This window comes from Lissotriton helveticus, chromosome 8 (assembly GCF_964261635.1).
Source record: "Lissotriton helveticus chromosome 8, aLisHel1.1, whole genome shotgun sequence".
Lineage (NCBI taxonomy): Eukaryota > Metazoa > Chordata > Amphibia > Caudata > Salamandridae > Lissotriton > Lissotriton helveticus.
The window spans coordinates 1678886523-1678906015 of record NC_136069.1 but is presented as its reverse complement, the minus strand read 5'-3'; the positions used below and the strand labels follow the sequence as shown (position 1 = coordinate 1678906015).

At 50.2% G+C, this 19493-nt stretch overlaps 1 protein-coding gene across 4 annotated transcripts in view; it reads left to right on the top strand.

Moving 5' to 3' along the window:
* The window catches only part of LOC144773622 (transient receptor potential cation channel subfamily M member 2-like), a 1628848-nt gene that overhangs the window by 1365839 nt on the left and 243516 nt on the right, over window positions 1-19493 (top strand). For 3 of the 4 annotated variants that reach the window (XM_078658771.1, XM_078658770.1, XM_078658768.1), the window contains one exon: window positions 1705-1781. In XM_078658771.1, the coding sequence (XP_078514897.1) occupies window positions 1705-1781 (77 nt within the window). The remainder of the gene's footprint in view (window positions 1-1704; window positions 1782-19493) is intronic. The other variant, XM_078658769.1, reaches the window with a different exon arrangement.

Below are 19493 nucleotides of genomic sequence, written 5' to 3'. Positions count from 1 at the left end.
GTGCAGTGTCTGAGGACCATTCCTTTCTCTGATGACCTCATCAATAACAACGCATAACATTTCACACCCTAGAAACAAATATTTATTTTTTGCAGCTTCAGAAATGTGAGCTCAGGTTGTGTGCTGTACAAAAATCACTCGTGTTTGATTTAACAGACTACATTTTTGTTTCCTTTATAATAAAAATCTAGTCCAAGTAATAGCGTCCACAACACATGACGACTGATTTGCCTCTTTGTTCACTAATAATGTTGTTGTAGTGGGTCCTGAATGTTTGTAGTAATCTGTGCTTAAAAACTCATAGTTAGTGACACTTAATGCAGGACTAATGTGAAATGCTTCTGCAGGTAAAAAACATATATATATATATATCTTTTAAAACTGCATGGTGATATGATTTACCTTGTATTGTATATAAATTGGATGTATATAGTGCTTATGAAGTGTGACCCATACACATAACTGAACAAATAGGCAGATATGTGCAGCAGCAGCACCCCATTACTCCGTTATTAAGTGGCAGCTCGGAGCTTCGCCCCACTTCTTTCAGCAGTTGAACTAAAGGAAAAATAAAATGATATTAATTTGTTGTTATTATGATTTTATTTGCTCCTGCTGCATGTGCCGTACTGGTGGGCGGGCTGCTTTGCCCTCAGAGCAGGGGGAGGAGTGGTGGGCACACTGAAAGTGTGCAATGACTGATTGGCCAGACCTCTTGTGCCCGCCAAACTTTCATACGCCCTTTGCATGTTTTCCACACAGGCTGCATTACAGCCTGGTTGGGGAACATGCCCAGACTCCCTTCCCCTGGATGAGCGCTAACCTACGGCACTCAGACCAATAACAACGCTACATTGCGGCATTTGATTGGTCAGGAGAGCAAGGGTGCTTCCAGTTCCTGGGTGGGAGGAGGAAAGCCGCAGCAACGACGGAGAGGTGCGGTGAGGAGGTACTTTTTTTTCATCTTTTTTTACATCCCTCTCCCTCCCCGTACCCCCACCACCCACCCCGGCCACCCCTGATCCGTGCCGGCTGCCACTTCTGTAATCATCAAAATGTAATTAAGGAATAGAGTATAGGATTACCAATCTCTTCCCATCTCCAAGTCCTCTCTTTTTGCCAGATTCCTAGTGGCAGTCAGCTGAACCAGTTTGCATGTTTCAGACACAAAAATTCCAGTCACTGAAAAAAAATCAGTGACGGCAGACTGGAATTTTTTTTTTCAATGGTATAGTATAGGATTTCCTTTACCAATATCATTCACACAGAAAAGGGATCCTACAACTAATGCACACAAATGACAGGTAACCCGTAGACAATGTTGCCTTGATGTTGAAGATCCTCATCCAATGTTAGTGGCATCCTTCTTCATCAGGTTTCCTCCTGGTCCCAAAAAACAGGAAGGGTCTAACCATATTCTTGGGAGCACTTATGATATTATCCTACAGGGGTTTTATCATAAGCTAAAATATCTAGGGGACATCCAAGTATCTCTTTATCAGGTTTTGTTTCTGGTATGTGTACAGAGAGGGTCTGTTTCTAAAGTACAGGTGTGTGTGTGCAGATTTAGACTTTTTATTACGACTGTGTGTGGATGTATGTGTGTGTGTATGCAGTCAGAGTAGTGCATAGAGTAAGAGTGTGTTTATCTGTGTGTGTCTGTGTGTACAGTCATCATCTAATGGTGTTTTATATTCTCAACAGAGGAAATTTGATCTCTATTGCCCTCCTTTCGCCAAGGCAGAGAGAGAAAGCCCAGGAACACACATCCGGTGGGTAGAGTAAGTGTGGTGCCAAGAAGGCATCATTGTCTATTATGTTGAATTCACCTACCTTTCATGCGCTGTATTGTTACGTTATAGTTAATTATTTCCTTCCTGCATTCTGCCTTTGTGCTTTCCCACTTTAACATATTCCTTCCATCTGCTTACCTCACTTCTTCCCTCTCTTTCATTCTCCCTTCCCTCACCACTACCTCATTCCTGCTTGAATTTCCCACTTCTTTCCTTCCTCCCTTCCAGGAGCTTACACTAGACTCTTCCTTCCCGGGATCTTGGAGGCTTAACAGGAGAACCCTTCTCATGTATCTTCTGTAGGGAGACGTTACCCAGCAGTGTCTGGTCCCTGCCAGATGAGGTTTCCAGAATAGGCAATTTAGAGGTTCCATGACAGATGGTTGCTCCTTGCATTCTGATCATGCCTAGGGAGGGCCATCAGACGCCTTAGCTACTACACAAAGACTACACATTTCCTTTCTCCACACATAGGGTTTTCCAGACCTTTCTGACTTGTATTCTCTACTGTACTTCATGATAGTTACAAGATTTTCCTTTCATTCCCAGATATATTTTCTAGCTACGTCTGAAAATATGGTTCCAGTTCCACCAATACCAATATATGTATGAAAAATGGTTATACCACCAATCTGAAAGAGACACGTTAGTATTAGATTCCTTACCTTAGAATATCCCCAGGCGTCAGACTGGATCCGGAAATTTTTGCGTAGCAGTACCCTTGCGCGTCGGTAGGCGTCGTCTGCGGCTCCGCGTCCGTCGTCGGCGTCGTGGGCGCGTGATGACGTCGTCGGAGTACTTAGACGCCGCCTCCGCGTGCTGACGTCAGTTCTTCTTTTTTCCGCGCCAGCAAGCGCAGATCTGGAAAAAGCAGTAACCCTAGTCATTTTTTGACTAACCTTTTTTGATCCTTTCTCGAGCCTTCGACTCCGACTGTGCCGTAGGGATGCCCGGCTTTAAGCACTGTGAGGATTGCGACCATCTGATGTCGGTCACGGATCCTCACCGACGGTGTTTAACTTGTCTCGGCGTCGATCACGACAACAAGGCCTGCTCCGACTGCCGGGCCCTCTCTTCGAAAGCCAGGCGGGAGCGGTCCCGCAGGCGACTCGAATTCCGGCAGTCGGTCCCGCGCCGCGAGAGGTCTCGGTCCCATGGGAGGTCGAGGGACAGGCCGCGGGCTCGGAGCCACCACAGCTCCGAGAGTAGGCCGCACTCTTCCGGGTCGAAGTCGTCATCAGGTAAGAGGCACAAGAAGTCCAAGAGGCGTCATCGCTCTGCGGACTCCCCCCGACGCTCGCACGATGCGGCCGGGGGTTCGGGTGACACCGCCCACGCGGCTCCAACGGAGTCGCAGGGGCCGCGTCCAGCTCCATACCCTACGGTCCCTGGGCTTAACGCGACGCTGGAGGAAGTTGAGCGCTTCCTCTTGGCCATGAGGAAACTCTCTTCTCCGACGGGCTCCGCGGCGCCTTCGGGCCCAGCGGACCCGTCTGGGAACCCTAGCGGGTCAGGGGGTTCGGCCCGATGCCGTCGGGTGCTACGGCTCCGACGCCGCAGACGCCTTCGGGCCCGGCACCGCAGGTTCCCGCTATCCCGACGCTGCCGGCGCCGAGGGGTTCAGTTGTTCCGCTGGACCTCCTTCGGGATCTGGTTCATCGCCGGTGGACCTTACGACATCCCGGCGTCGGACCCTCAGGTGTCGCCTCCGGCGCCGTCCTCGGGCGGCGCCGTCCCCGGTCCTACCTTCGTTCCTGTTCCGGCATCGGGACGGCCCGATGGGCGCCGCTCCAGACGCCGTTTGGGGAGTTTAACTTCTACGAACAGGCCCCATTGGTTGAGGACCCTGAGTTTCAGGAGATGGGTGCTGAGGAGGACTGGGAGGGGTCTGAGTACCCTCTGACCAGAGAGTGTCAGTCTCATGAGGACTGGACAGAAGACCTTGGGGAGGCCAGTGGCCTGGACACCTCTCCAGACACTGGTTTTGTCTCCCCCCCTACCGTGGCTACGGAGGAGGGGGCAATCTACAGTGGGGTGCTGATGAGGGCTGCCAAGGCCTTGGGCCTTGAGCTCCCCGTCGCGGCCGTGAGGACTAATCTCCTCACTGAGGTCCTTAAACCGCAGTCAAGTTCGGCCGAGCCTTGACCGACGTTCTTCTGGGCACTTGGTCCAAGCCCGCTACAGGTTCGCCCGTAGATAGGAACGTGGCCAGATGCCACCGCCCAGCCCCGGGCGACCCATGTTTCCTGTCCACCCACCCTACCCCCGAGAGCCTGGTCATCCAGGCCTCCAATTCCCAGACCGCGTTCCCGTCGGCCCCGCCGGATCGGGAATCTAAGAGGTATGACCAGTATGGGAAGAAGATCTTCTCATCCCTTAGTCTGGGCCTGCGGTCTTCCAACACCGCCTGCCTCTTGGGACGTTACACCCACTCTGTGTGGGATAAGGTCGCAGAGGTGCTTCCAGAGTATCCGTTGGAGGTATGGGCCAAACTCGGCCAAGCCCTTGTGGAGGGCCGGGATGCAGCCAAATATTCCATCAGGTGTGGGCTGGATACCACCGACTCGCTAGGTAGAGCGATGGCAACGACGGTGGCGGTCAGACGCCACGCCTGGCTGAGGTCCGCCAACTTTTCAGCAGATGTCCAGAACACGCTCATGGACATGCCGTTCGATGGCCGTCGCCTCTTTGGCGACAAAGCAGACCATGCGCTTGAGCGCTTTAAGGACTCCAGGGCTACGGCCAAGTCCTTGGGCCTCTCGGGCCCGCGCCAGCAATCGGCTGCTTTTCACTCCTTTCGTGGCCACGGAAGGCTTGCGCCCACACACGCCGCCAGCCACGTTCCGCAGGGCAATACCCAACGCGGTGGCGGCCGTGGGAACCGCCGGCCGGGCGGTCGGGGGCAACGGCGAGGTCAGTCCACACCTTCCCCCGCAGCATCCGCCTCAAAACCCTTCTAGTCCGTCCTTTCAGGCCCATGTGACGCCAGTGGGGGGCAGGGTTCGCCATCACCACCTCCACTGGCGCACTGTCACATTGGACAGGTGGGTGCTGCAAATCGTCCAAATGGGCTACTCCCTCCCCTTCGAGGCGACTCCTCCAGCCATGCCACCATAGAACCACCGTGTATCGGGGGATCTTTGCGACTTCTGCAGGAGGAAGTTACGGCCCTCTTGGCCAAGGGGGCCATCGAGCGCGTTCCTGGGCCAGAAGTAGGGTGTGGTTGCTGCTCCCACTACTTTCTGGTACCCAAGAAGGGCAAAGGGGGCCTACACCCTATCTTGGACCTAAGGAACGTCAACAGCTTCCTCCGGAAGGAGAAGTTCAAGATGCTGACACTGGCTCAGGTCCTGGCTGCCCTGGACCCAGGAGACTGGATGGTAGCGTTGGACTTGCAGGACGCTTATTTTCATATCCCCGTCCTGCCTGCCCACCGGCGCTACCTGCGGTTCATGGTTGGCCACGAGCACTTTCAGTTTACCGTGCTCCCCTTCGGCCTTACCAGCGCCCCACGGGTGTTCACAAAGGTGATGGCGGTGGTCGCAGCTCATCTGCGCAGGTTAGGGGTTTCAGTCTTCCTCTACCTCGACGACTGGTTGTTGAAGGCGGGCTCGCCCCAGACAGTTGTCAGCCACCTCAAGACTACGGCAGACCTCCTGCACCAGCTGGGGTTCTCCATCAATGTGCCGAAGTCACACCTGTGCCCCTCTCAGAAGCTCCTCTTCATCAGAGCGGTTCTGGACTCGGCGCGGTTTCGGGTTTATCCACCCGAACAGCGGGTCCGGGATATTCAGGCTCTGATTCCCATCTTTCAGCCGTTATCCCGGGTTTCGGTCAGGTTGACGCTGCGGCTTCTGGGGCTGATGGCCTCCTGCATCCTACTGGTGCATCACGCCAGGTGGCGGATGCGGGCTCTGCAGTGGGACCTGAAGTTTCAGTGGGCCCAGCATCAGGGCAACCTATCCGACCACGTCCTGATCTTGGAGGGCACTGCGAGACAGCTGCAGTGGTGGCTTACGGACCGCGATTGGGTCAGCGGCAGATCCCTCTCCCTTCCCCAACCGGAGCACGTAGTTGTGACGGACGCGTCCCTCCAGGGCTGGGGAGGCCACATGGGAGAGGCGGAGATCAGAGGCCTCTGGTCTCCGGCTGAGTCCCGGCTCCACATCAACCTGTTGGCTCCGGGCGATTTGTCTGGCACTGAAAGCATTCCTCCCCTCTGTCAGGGGGAGTGTAGTGCAGGTGTTCACGGACAACACCACCGCCATGTGGTACTGCAACAAACAAGGCGGGGTGGGGTCGTGGACCCTTTGTCAAGAGGCTCTTCGCCTTTGGCAATGGCTGGAACGCCAGGGCGTGACCCTGGTGGCTCAACACCTGGCAGGTTCTCTGAACGCCAGGGCGGACAAGCTCAGCCGTCGGTGCATGATGGATCACGAATGGCGTCTGCACTCGAACGTGGCGCAAGGCCTCTTTTAGCGATGGGGAGAGCCTTGGTTAGATCTATTCGGCACCGAAGAGAACGCGCAATGTCATCAGTTCTGCGCGTTGGAATTTCCAAGGCGGCACTCGCTCGGAGACGCTTTTCGTCGCGAGTGGAGTTGCGGTCTGTTGTACGCCTTTCCGCCTATACTACTTCTGCCCAGAGTGCTGAAGAAGGTCAAGCGCGACCGGGCCCAAGTCATCCTTGTGGCTCCGGACTGGGCGAGAAGGTACTGGTATCCAGAGCTACTCAGTCTGTCAGTCGATCCCCCGGTTCGTCTGCCTCTTCAGGAGGACCTTCTGTCGCAGCAGCAAGGGACGGTCCTCCACCCGAACCTGTCCAGTCTCCACCTCCATGCTTGGAGATTGAGCGGCGACAGTTGAGGCCATTTGACTTGCCTCCTGAAGTTTGTAACATCATTCTGGCAGCCAGGCGTCCCTCCACGAAGTCGGTATACGCCTGCAGGTGGAACCGATTTGTGGCATGGTGCACAGCAAAGGCTGTGGATCCCCTCAATGCCCCTCTTTCTGAAGTCCTTCTCTTCCTTCTTTCTCTTGCCCAGCAGGGCTCTGCTCTGGGCACTATCAAGGGCTACCTTTCTGCCCTTTCAGCCTTTCTCAGGCTGCCTGATCAACCTTCTTTATTCAAGTCCCCTGTTGTAAATAGATTTCTTAATGGCATCACACACACGTTTCCTCCTGTTCCGTTTGTGATGCCTCAGTGGGACTTGAACCTGGTTCTTCCATTTTTGATGTGCGCTCCCTTTGAGCCACTTCACAACTGTCCTCTTCGCCTTCTGACTTTGAAGACTGCTTTCCTGGTTGCCATCACCTCTGCCAGGAGAGTGAATGAGCTCCAGGCCCTCTCTTGTACTCCACCTTTCCTTTCTGTCCATCCGGACAAATTGGTGCTGCGTACCAAACCTTCTTTCCTGCCCAAGGTTGTCATGGCCTTCCACATCGGGCAGTCTATCACCTTGCCAACCTTCTTTCCGCCACCGCATCCCTCTAAAGAGGAAGAGCGGCTCCACCGTCTGGACCCAAAACGTGCGCTCTCGTTTTACTTGGATCGCACACGCCAGTTCCGGGTGGATGACCAACTCTTTGTTGGTTACGTGGGCGCTAAGAAGGGGAAAGCGGTGCACAAGAGGACCATCTCCTGGTGGATCATCCTGTGTATCCAGGCATGCTACTCCTTGGCTAGGAAGAAGCCCCCGGTTGGACTGCGGGCTCATTCTATCCGAGCAACGGCGGCTACCACTGCCCTGGGCAGGGGTGTGCCCTTACAAGACATCTGTCAGGCAGCTACGTGGGCATCGCTGCACACGTTTGCAAGACACTACTGCCTGGACAGCCAAGTCCGGAGGGATGGCTTCTTTGGCCGTTCCGTCCTCCAGGACTTTCTGGTGTGATTATTGGTTCGCAGACCCACCACCGGGGTTGGTATTGCTGGGGTATCTATTCTAAGGTAAGGAATCTAATACTAACGTGTCTCTTTCAGATGCACAAGTTACTACTTGTGTAACGATATATCTGTAAGAGACATTAGTTAGTATTAGATTCCTTACCGACCCACCCATCCTCCCCGTTCTGCGAACCAATATCTAGGGTTAGGGTTGTCCCCTTTCAGGGCCCTAGTTTCAATGGCACCAGTGTTTGTTTTTAACATGGCTCTGCGTTTCTGGCGCGGAAAAGCTGTGTCTAAGAACTGGCGTCAGCACGCGGAGGCGGCGTCTAAGTACTCCGACGACGTCATCACGGCACCCACGACGCCGACGACGAATGACGCGGAGCCGCAGGCGACACCTACCGACGCGCAAGGGTACTGCTACGCAAAAATTTCCGGATCCAGTCTGACGCCTGGGGATATTCTAAGGTAAGGAATCTAATACTAACTAATGTCTCTTACAGATATATCGTTACACAAGTAGTAACTTGTGCAACAATTCAAAGTCACAAGCACTGACAAAGTTAATGGGTCTGTCCTGCATATAGTGAGAGCCATGGTGCAATTAGTTAACCATTCTGCTGCGGTGATAAAAGGCAAAGCAAAATAATGCTTTCTAAATCGAGGTGGAAGAATAGCAGTTGACTTCTATAAGATCAAAGCAAATGAAGGAGCATGTATAAAATTAAACTTGGCCGGTGGGTGATGGTTGGATCAAGTATTGAAAGAAAACAAATGAATTATAAAAGAATAAACAATTTAAAAATTGTATAGCATAACGATGAAGACCCGCCCACACTTCAGAACTCCCGCACCGCGGCAGACGTTGCGCTGCGGTAAAGGGGTTAAGAATGTTGGGCCTCATTTATGAAGGTCTTGTGCCATTGGTACCTCACTTTTTCCCATTTTAAAAGTGACGCACCGGCGGCGCAAGACCTTCATAAATAAGGCCCGTTATGTTTGAATGTGCAGTGGTAGCTACTGTGATTCTGTTTCCCTGCTAGTAACACTTACAGTTGCTTGAAGTACAACAGAGTTATTTACCAGAAATTGTCTCAGTAGCATCTTTTCAGAAGCAATTAAGTAACAATAAATTCAAGTGCAGTAAGACCATTTAAGGTAGTCTCGCAAAAGGTCGTATGCAAACAAACACTAGGCCCACAAAAGGTCTTTCACTTCCAGACAATTTGAGCTGTGTGGTAGGCAATTCATAAGTAAAATGAAGGAAATTAATTGAATACGAAGTAAGAAAATTAGTTTAACAAGAAAGCAGAACAGTGGTAAGCAAAGAACAGACTCAAAGCCCACTCTAAGTATTGGTATTGGGCGCTATAATTTGACAACAGCTGCACGTAGGCGAGACTTAAAAACATTTAAGTCCTAAAATTGAATATGTACCTTTTCAATGACCACAGACATTTATTATGTCTAAGATATTTCTTTCATGTGCGTGACCGACGACAGAGCGCACATCGTTAAAATACAACACCCTGGTTAACAAACCACCTCATTTTGCCAGTGGATTTCCAATGGCGGCAAGTGTCCAGTCTCAAAATATTTGCACATTACAGTCAACTATTCTACAAATGTCCCCGTGCCTCATCAAAAGTTCTCTCCTGAGGCTCTGCGGCCTTGGCGGGAGAATGTGAAGGGTGGCAAGTGCTCTTGTAAAAATATCACAAAAGAAATCCGCTCTCTCCATTACAGGGGGGACGCTTTCTTGTGTGTTTGTTTGATGTCCAGTTCTGAACAAACCTTGTCAAGTTGAGGCAGCTGTGGTGTTTGGGCCCTAGCCCTCATACTATAAAATGAGGTCACAAAGACACAGGTATGGTAGTTGGTTAACTGGCCCTGAGCACGTGCGCTCAGCCCTTTTTATTTGCAGGGTCATCTGACTGATGACGCCTGTAGCAGGTGGGTGTTCAATGTGTGTTCCAACATGCTGAACACTAGAACGTATCCCTCACGATACTACACCCTCCCAAACTTTAATGAACGTCCAAACAAAATGAAGTCCGAACCTGTGGGAGAGAATACAAAATAAATTGAAAACCAAACATAACTCCATGCAGGTGACTTCCACATAGTCTCTGCGCTGATGGTCATCTGTCAGTGAGGGTATCCTTGCAGCCGGGACCATTAGTTCTCCTTGGCACAAAGTTCAGGTGCCCTGGTGATATGCTCCTTTTATACTGGCGCCATGGAAGTGTGCTTTACAGTCCCTTTCTTCTGACACCGCATTTTGTGAAAAGTGCGGATGGAATGACGGTGGATCATTGGTGTGCTGCTGTCCACTTTATAATCCTGGTTTAGGTGTTTTCTCCAACTGGTGGCTGTCTCCAACAGGATCTGCAGTTGCAGGATATCCCTCTTACGGATACCCCTCTCTCGTGGGTGTCACCTCTCACCGGACGACCCGGAGGCCCTTTCCTGTCAGGCTTTCACTGGACCGGTAGGCTGCCGCCTTGTCGCTCCAAACGCGTTGGAGGAGTCGCTACGGGTCCCTTCTCCGTGTCCGAAGCTCCACTTGAAAAGGGTGTTGTTGGCACTTGTTTTGTCGCATGCTTCCGTTGTTCTCCCCGGATCTCCAGAGCAAGCTTCAATGGTCCATCTCTCGTTTCGGGGTCCGCTGCCACCGGTGTCCCTGAGGTCTCTGCCCCTTGAATAGCCACGGTTCTGTGTCCGTTTCATCCCAGAGGTGGTTGTTACCAACAAACTGGCCTGCTCGCCTCTGTCGTTCCTGGGTGACCTTCAGGTTTGCCCGTAAATGTGTACTCCCAGTGGTGCTGATACTTTCCAGGTACTGTGTTCGGATGTCCATGCATCTTTTTACTTTCCCCATCGGGTGTTCTCCTTCTGGTGTGTGTTGTAGTGTTCCGTCACGCACACTTCTTTGCTCTTCTCTTTTCCTCTCCAGGTGTTCCCCTTCTAGTGTGTGTGTGTTGTGTTGGTCTGTCACGCACACCTCTTTGCTCTACTCCTTTCCTCTCTTCTTCCTTCTTTGTGGCATCGTGCCACTCAGGATTGGTCTTCTCTTTCTTACTTCGCGACTCGGTCTGGTCTTTTATCTGGTTGTTCGCTCTAACCAGGCTTCTCCGTGTAGCGTGCACTCCACGCGTTTCCCTCTGGTCTTGTCCAAGCATTAGGACACTGTCTTCACTTCACTTTGTGACTGGATCTATCGTCGCGACCTTCTCTCACCTGATTACTTCTGACCTTTAGTTGATTCCGTTAGACTTGGCTTCAGTCTTCTTCCTGGTCCTCTTCGTGGACATCTCCTCCGTTTTCTCTTCACAGATGTCTTCTCCATTTTTCTTGTTAGATGTCTTTGTCACATCTCTTTGCTCGCTGACTTCTCGCAGGTCAGCATCATCCTTGCGACCAAGCTGGCGGGTCGGCTTCTTTCTCCTTGTGACCAACAGGGTGGTCGGCTTCTACCTCCTTGCGACCAACTGAGTGGCCGGCTTCTCCCTTGCGTCCAAAAATGGGTGGTCGGCTTCTTCTTCCTTGCGACCAACGGGGTAGTCGGCTTCTTCTCCCTTGCGACCAAACTGGGTGGTCAGCTTCTTCCTTCTTGTGAATCTTTATGCTTCTGATGGTCAGCACAACCGCTCCGTCTTCTCTCCTCCTTGCGACCAACCGGGTGGTCGGCTTCTCCCTCCTTGCGACCAACGGGGTGGTCAGCTTCTTCTCCCTTGCGACCAACTGGGTGGCCGGCTTCTTCCTTCTTGTGAATCTTTATGCTTCTGATGGTCAGCACAACCGCTCCGTCTTCTCTCCGCAGTTGTAGTGCTTTGGCGCGCTTCTGACTGCACTCGTTATTTGCTTCCTTGGGCACGCTTGCTGCGCGCTCTCTTGAGGCTTTTATTTCTTTAAAATATTTTTATTGGTATTTTTTAGAAAAACAAACAAAACAGCCACCATCACAGATATGGACAGAGATGACTGGTAGCAATAAGGTACAAATTCCATCTTGAATATACATTTAAACAGCAAGTTATAGTTACATAAATTCTTCCGTGCTGTCGTCCTGATGACCCCATAGAGGTATGGCAAGGCACTCGGTCATATAGGAGCATCAATGTAGTACAGCATGGACTATGGTTCCTGCCATTTGCCTCCCTTTATGTATATTAGTCCTCAGTCCAAGGTGTGTGTAGGATTAGTCTCACCCAACGTGGCCTCTGTTTCTAGCTCAATGCCCTCGTCCAATTGAGTGTCTGCATCTTGCTCCCCATCTCCCTCCCGTGTCTGTCGCGCTCTAAGAAACAGGACCAGAAGTTTTGGGGCCTATTTCGGGGGGGTAACAAGTCGCTGTAAAGCTCCGTCTGTGTGCAACAGTACGTCATCTCCCTAGTCCACTGTGACAGCCTGGGGGGGTGGGCCTTTCATCCATTTCAGCGCTACGAATCGTTTAGCTAGCAAGAAAGCCATATCAACCAGCCTCCTGTATGTCGGTCGTAGGGGCTTCGAGTAACCCAATATCGCTAACAAGGGGTCGGGGGTCAGTGCTAGTCCTGTAGTATCAATAACCTCCTTATATACCTACAGCCAAAAAGCCTGGACATCTGGGCAGTGCCACGCCATGTGTAGAAAATCTGCTACTATTGTCCCACACCACTCACAGTTAGAATTGTCCCAGAGCTTGTATCTATGTAGCTTTTACGGCGTATAATAGGTTCTGTTGAGGAATTTGAAGTGTATCAATCGGTGCCTACCGTTTAGGGATATTCACTTGGTACTAGTACAGCAATACTGCCAAACCTCCTCATTTAGGTCCCTTTGCAGGTCTGCTTGCCACGCCAGTCTAGGTTTAGCGTATTCTGCCGTCCTCTCTGTCAGCGCTATGGAATATAACTTGGCTATCAATCTAGTGGGAGACTTAGCCGTGACCACGCAGCTAAAGGCTGTGACTGTCTGCGGTTCTTCCATCTCATCCCCTAAGAGGGATCTCAGTGCGTGTCTCACTCTGTGGTACTGGAAGCGCCCTAGCAGATGCCCCCCGTCCTCCTCCGCAACGACCTGGTCCCATGTACGTGCTACGCCACCTACGAACAAGTCGCCCTTCTTATGTATATTCATCGCTTTCAAAGCCGATAACACTGCTTTTTTTCCTGCATGGGGTCATCCATGTGCACCACTCGATCTCAGCTTCTGGTGCATACAGCAGACAGCACGCCTGTACATCCATCATATGGTGCCCAGTGTGCGTAACCGCGTTCAAGGAGTCCAGAAAGCTCATTCGTCGGTCTCTAGGTTTTGCCAATAATGCGAGTAGCGGCGTGGGGTCGGCCACAATTGCCTCTATATGTACATGGGGTAAATCCTTCGGGCCATGTATCCAGTGGTATGCAAGAGCTGCCTGTGCAGCGCAGTAGTATAATTCCAAGTCCGGGGCATTTAGGCCCCCTGCGGCATATGGGTGAGAGGGTAAACACCCTAAATATCGATTCCAAAACATAGACTGCCCAAAATATCGAATCAAAAATATAGACTGCCCAGAATATCGAATTATCAAAATTTAGTCAGTCAGAATATCGAATTTGGGGTATGAAATATCGAATTCCATATTATCTAATTTAAAATATCTACTCCCATAATATCGAATTTTTTTAGTGTTATGTATTGTAGTATATGTTTTAAAATGATGTATTAATTTTGTAATGTATGTTTATTTTTTTAAAGTTATGAATGTTATGTAATTTAATTTTTGCGTAATTTAATGCCGTAGCGGGTTTTGGGTTTATAGGGGAATAGGGTGGGAAGTAATTTAATTATAGTATATTAAAAATCAAATTTTATTTATATGTATTGATAATTAATTATTAATTGGTAAGTAAGTTTTATTAATTTGTAATAAATTTTTTAATTTGTAATTAATTTGTATTAATTGGTAAATAATTTGTATTAATTGATTAATTGATAATTATGTTAATTGTATTATTTATTTATAGCGGGTTGCGGGTTTATAGGGGAATAGGGTGGGAAGTAATTTAATTGTAATAAAGTTAATATGCATTTTTATTTATAAATATTGATAATTAATTATTAATTGATTTTTATTAATTTGTAATTAATTTTTTAATTGGTAATTAATTTGTATTAATTGATAATTATTTTGAATTCATTTTTTACTGGTATTGATAATTAATGTAATTGTATTTTAATATAAAATGATTACTTTTCCTAATGTTGCACTCTCTGGAGTGGGAATAGTAAATTTTTACCCCCCGCTATCCAACGCTTTCCCTACTGTTGCCTTCTCTGGAGTGGAAATAGTAATTTTTATCCCTACGCTATCCAACGCTTTCCCTACTGTTTCACTCACTGGAGTGGGAATAGTAATTTTTACGCCCCCGCTATCCAACGCTTTCCCTACTGTTGCACTCTCTGGAGTGGGAATAGTAATGTTTACCCCTACGCTATCCAACGTTTTCCCTACTGTTGCACTCTTTGGTGTGGGAGTAGTAATTTTTACCCTCTCGCTACCCAACGCTTTCCCTACTGTTGCACTCTCTGGAGTGGGAATAGTAATTTTTACCCGCCCGCTATCCAACGCGTTCCCTACTGTTGCACTCTCTGGAGTGGGAATAGTAATTTTTACCTCCCCCCCGCTATCCAACACTTTCCCTACTGTTGCACTCTCTGGAGTGGGAATAGTAATTGATTTTTACCCCTACGCTATCCAGCATTTTCCCTACTGTTGCACTCTTTGGAGTGGGAATAGTAATTTTTACCCCTACGCTATTCAACGCTTTCTCTACTGTTGCACTCTCTGGAGTGGGAATAGTAATTTTTACCCCTACGCTATCCAACGCTTTCTCTACTGTTGCACTCACTGGAGTGGGAATAGTAACTTTTACCCTCTCACTATCCAACAAATTCTCTACTTTTTTTACATGAATTATTTTGACATTTTAAGATTTTTTACATTATTTTAAGTATTTTTTATGTAATTGTTTCTAATATTTAATTAATTATATATTATTTTTAATACATTTACAAAATTCGATATTTTAGTTAACTATGTTTTTAACAATCTATATTTTGGATTTGATATTTTGGTACTTACCTGTTTGTAGATAGGGATTCGATATTCTGTACTTGGATATTTTGGATTCGATATTTTGGGCATTCTATATTATGTCCCTCGATATTAAGTCACAGATCCGGGCGAGAGAGTATAGACCACGCGACTCTCGGTTGCTTCCCGGCCCAGGCCAGTCGGATCATCAGCCTGCGTAACTGTGTGAAGAAGTTAGCGGCCAACACCATTGGTATGTTGCTAAACAAGAACAGAAAGCGTGGCAGCACCACCATCTTCATAAGTGCGATCCTCCCTAGTAGTGAGAGTGGCAGTGTAATCCATTTGTCAATATCATCTTCTAACTTGGAGACCGCAGTCCCGTAGTTTTCCCTCAATATCACCTCTGGCTCATTGTGCAGTTGGAACTCCAGATACCGTACCGCGCCTGTGGTCCACTGTATGGGGTATTCTGGAACAAATCTGTTCGTAGCCGGAGTAAGTGGAAACATAAGTGACTTGGTCCAGTTCACGCGAATGCCCGACAGAGATCCGAACAAGACCACCTCGCACAAGACCGCCGACAAATGAGTCTCTGGCTCTCTGACATACAACAGAGTGTTGTCCGCGTATGTGAAAGCTATCAGATTATATGTGGGAAACCGCATGCCCCTGTGACTATGGTATTCGCGCAGGGCGCAAGCCAGGGGCTCTGCCACTAACGCATATAGAAGAGGGGAGAGGGGTCATCCCTGTCCCGTGCCTCTCCCTATCTGTATTGTGTCAGTGGCCAGCTTTCCAATACGCACACAAGCTATTGGGGAGGTGTACAGTGTAGCTAGGAGATGAAAAATAGCTTCCCCACCCTAATTCGGGTTAGCACCTGTCTTAGAAAAGGCCATTCGACCGAGTCGAAGGCCTTCTCCATGTCCAGGAAGACAGCCACCGCTGGAACCTCCGGGCGTGTATGTTGAAAGGCTGCAAAGATGGTCCTAAGATTGTACGTGAGGTTGCGTGTTGGAACAAATCCCGCCTGTTCCGCTGCCACCAGGGTGGCGACCATAGGGCTGAGACGGTTGGCGAATAATTTGGCGAAAATCTTCGCGTCCACATTTTTTTTTAAATTCTTTTTATTAACTAGAAGAAACAAACAATACATATACAGACATCGACCAGAGAGCATCGGGTGACCACTGTTACATACATAGAGATGCAGACTTCCAAAGGCAATAGCAATCAATTAAAAGAAGAAAACGTGCCTAGGCATCCTCTTGGTCCGCACTGGCAGGATCTAGTTCCGGTGGTTCATAGATATCGCCTCGATAGGCATTGCCGGTTCCCCAAATCTTGACCCATTTGCGATGTCGCCCCCTGGACACATACACCCACATCTCACGGAACATACACCAGTCAAGGTCTTCCATCCATTTCCCAACCCGAGGTGCCCGAGAAGCAGCCCAAAGCTGGGCTATATTCCGCTTAGCAACCGTACAAGCGAGAGCCACCCAGACCTTACCATGACTCGGCAGGTCCGTAGGCTCCCACACATTCAACAGACATCTCGCCTCCATCTCGACCCTCACTCCCCATACTTCACTCATCTTCGAATGTACCTTGGTCCAGAAGTCACGAACCCGCTCACACTCCCACAGAATGTGCAGGAACGTCCCAGGCAGCCCACACCCCCTCCGACAGTCAGCAGACCCAGCCAAACCCATCCTCAGCAATCCCGGACCCGGGATGTAGGAGCGGTGCAAAATCCGAAGTTGAACCAATCGGAGTCTCATGGGGACCGCCACTTCCTTAGGGGACGACACCGACTCTCTCCAATCCTCCTCATCAAGAACAAAGCCATCGGCGACCCACTGTCCGCGCAACAGCACCAAGAGGTCCTCAGTGTGATTGACCAACTTGCTGTATGTTAAAGAAATCACCTTAGTGGGCACATGGCCATCAAGCAATCGATCCTCAAGCGTGGAGGCCACAGGCGGCATCTCGCCCCTGGGGAGAAGAGCACGCAAGGCATGACTAACCTGAAGGTATCGAAACCGTTCAGTCTCATTCAGCTGATACTTAGCCTGCAACTCCTCAAACGTCAGCAGTCTGCCCCTACCCCACACATCACGCACCTGCGTTATACCGATCAAGTCCCAACGATCAAACTCTTTCGTTTTCCAGAGCATTCCCAACATCTCAGAAATCCACAACGGAGTGGTCAGTGTCAAGCGCCCAGCCCATTTAAGGTCCCTGTTGGCCTCATGCCACACTCTCGTAGAGATCGAGGGAGACCCTACCAGCGGCAAATGACCGCGCTTCGCATATAACACCCGGGTGTACTCTCCCCCCGGCACCTGACCACGATCCATCGCATAACCCGGATCGACCGGTGAGCCGTAAATAGCATAGTTAATAGGGGCCAACTGGGACGCCCAGTAATATTTCCGGACATTAGGCAGACCGATACCCCCGTCATACCAAGGAAGTATCAATTTCGACAGTGCAATGCGCGGCCTCCCCTCCCACAGAAGGCTACGCTGCAAAGACTCAATCTCACTGAAATACGACGGGGGCACGGGTTCAAAGGAGTTCTGTAGAGCGTACAAAAATCGCGGGAGAGCCATCATATTAAAAAGGACAGCCCAGCCCAACAGAGAAAGCGGCAGCGACTTCCAACGTGCAACATCCGCACGAAGTCTGGTCAAAGGGGGCAACAAATTCAAACGGAAGCGTACCCTGGGATCCTTTGAAATCTGGATCCCAAGGTAGCGAATACTGACCGATTCCAATTTCACTTGGCAGTTCTCAGGCACCCTGGGGGGGTCCCCGCTCAAAACAAAAAGGATCGACTTCGCCCAATAAATCGCAAAGCCCGAGTATCTCCCGTCCATAAAAACGATGAGGGAACTGCGAGGGGAGGTCAAGCATAGCAGAATATCATCAGTATAAAGCGAGATCTTGTCCTCTCACTCCGAAGTCCAACGCAACCCTCTGATCGAATGATCCCATCGCACCCGGGCCGCGAGCGGCTCCAGGGCCAAGGCAAACAAAAGAGGTGAGAGGGGGCAGCCCTGTCGAGTTCCCCGTCCGAGAGAAAAGTCACGGGACCTATGGTTATTCACGACCACCCGAGACAAGGGGGCCAAGTAAAGAAGACAAACCCAGCCAATAAAGACGGGGCCAAACCCCAGCTTCGTCAAAACCGCAAAAAAATAAGGCCACTCCACCCGGTCAAAGGCCATAGTAGCGTCTAAAGACAACAACACAGCCGGCTTGCGGATGCGAGACGCACCTGACACCACGCCATGTAGCCGACGAAGATTAAGGGTGGTGTAACGCCGCAGCATAAAACCCGACTGATCCGGATGGATCAAGGTCGAGATGAATTTCACCAAGCGGGTGGCCAGCAGTTTAGCCAAAACCTTAGGCTCCACATTCAACAAAGAAATCGGGCGGTACGAAGAACAGTCTAATCTAGGTTGACCCTCCTTGTAAATGACTACAATGTTGGCAACACGTTGATCGTAGAGCAACTCCCCACGATCCCAGCTTTCCATGTACATGCCCTTCAAATACGGGGCCAAACGATTAGCATGTGGCTTGAACAATTCAATGGAGAGACCATTAGGGCCAGAAGCCCTGCCAGAATGGACCCTCCTAATAGCCATCGCCACCTCATCATCCGTGAGGGCGGAATCCAACAATTTCCTATGATCATCCGACAAGGCAGGCATCGGTATATCCCGTATCATGTCGGTCTTATCTACCTCAGTAAAAGTGCCAGCCGAGGAGTACACCTCCTCTTAATAAAGGGCAAATTCCTCAACTATCAACTGAGGATCCGATGCGACCCCGGAGCCCACTATACGCAGCTCCGGCACCAAACGAGACCCCCAGTCACCCTTTTCCAGCCAAGCAATCAACTTCCCCGCCTTGTCCCCATGCTCATAGATCCTACTCTGTGTGGTGGCGTGCTGTGCCTTCGCACCGTCGCGTGTCAGAGTCTTGTATTCATCCCGGAGCAGCCCGAGACGATGACTCGCCCCAGGGTCACCCTCGGAGGACACCGCAGTTTCCAATGCCAAGAGCTCTGCCTCCACTCTATCCAATTCCGCCCTCCTCTTCTTCTTCTGCCCAGAGACAAGGGAGAGAACCTCCCCTCTCATGACAGTCTTGTACGCTTCCTAAAGGGAGCACCTCGACGTGACCGATCCCTCATTCTCACGAAAATACCTATCCGTAACCCGCACAAGTTCCTTTTTTACCACTGGGTCTTTCAGACGCCATGCGTTTATGGAGGCAATTCTACCAACATCTCCCTGTCCCATACACAGTCAAAGCCAAATCGGCGAGTGGTCGGAAACCCCCCGAGCCAGATGAGCTACATCCCGAACAAAGGCTGCCTGAGCCGCTGGCAATAATACGTGATCAATCCTTGAGAGGGAGAGATGCGCCACCGAGGCATGCGTATACCCAATAGCACTCGGATGTCTGAGACCCCAACCATCTACCAATCCCGACGCAGAAAGAAAGTCGGGCAGCCACCTACGAGAGGGCAACAACACACGAGAGGGGCGCCTATCCAACTCGCCATCCATGACTGCATTAAAGTCCCCGCCGAGCACCATGGTGCTCACGGGTAAAGTGAGGAACAACCGGCCCAAATCACGAAACGTGTCAACCTGCAGCGCTGGGGGGACATCGATAGACACAAATGTGACAGTCCTACCTTCCCAGTGTCCCGATATGC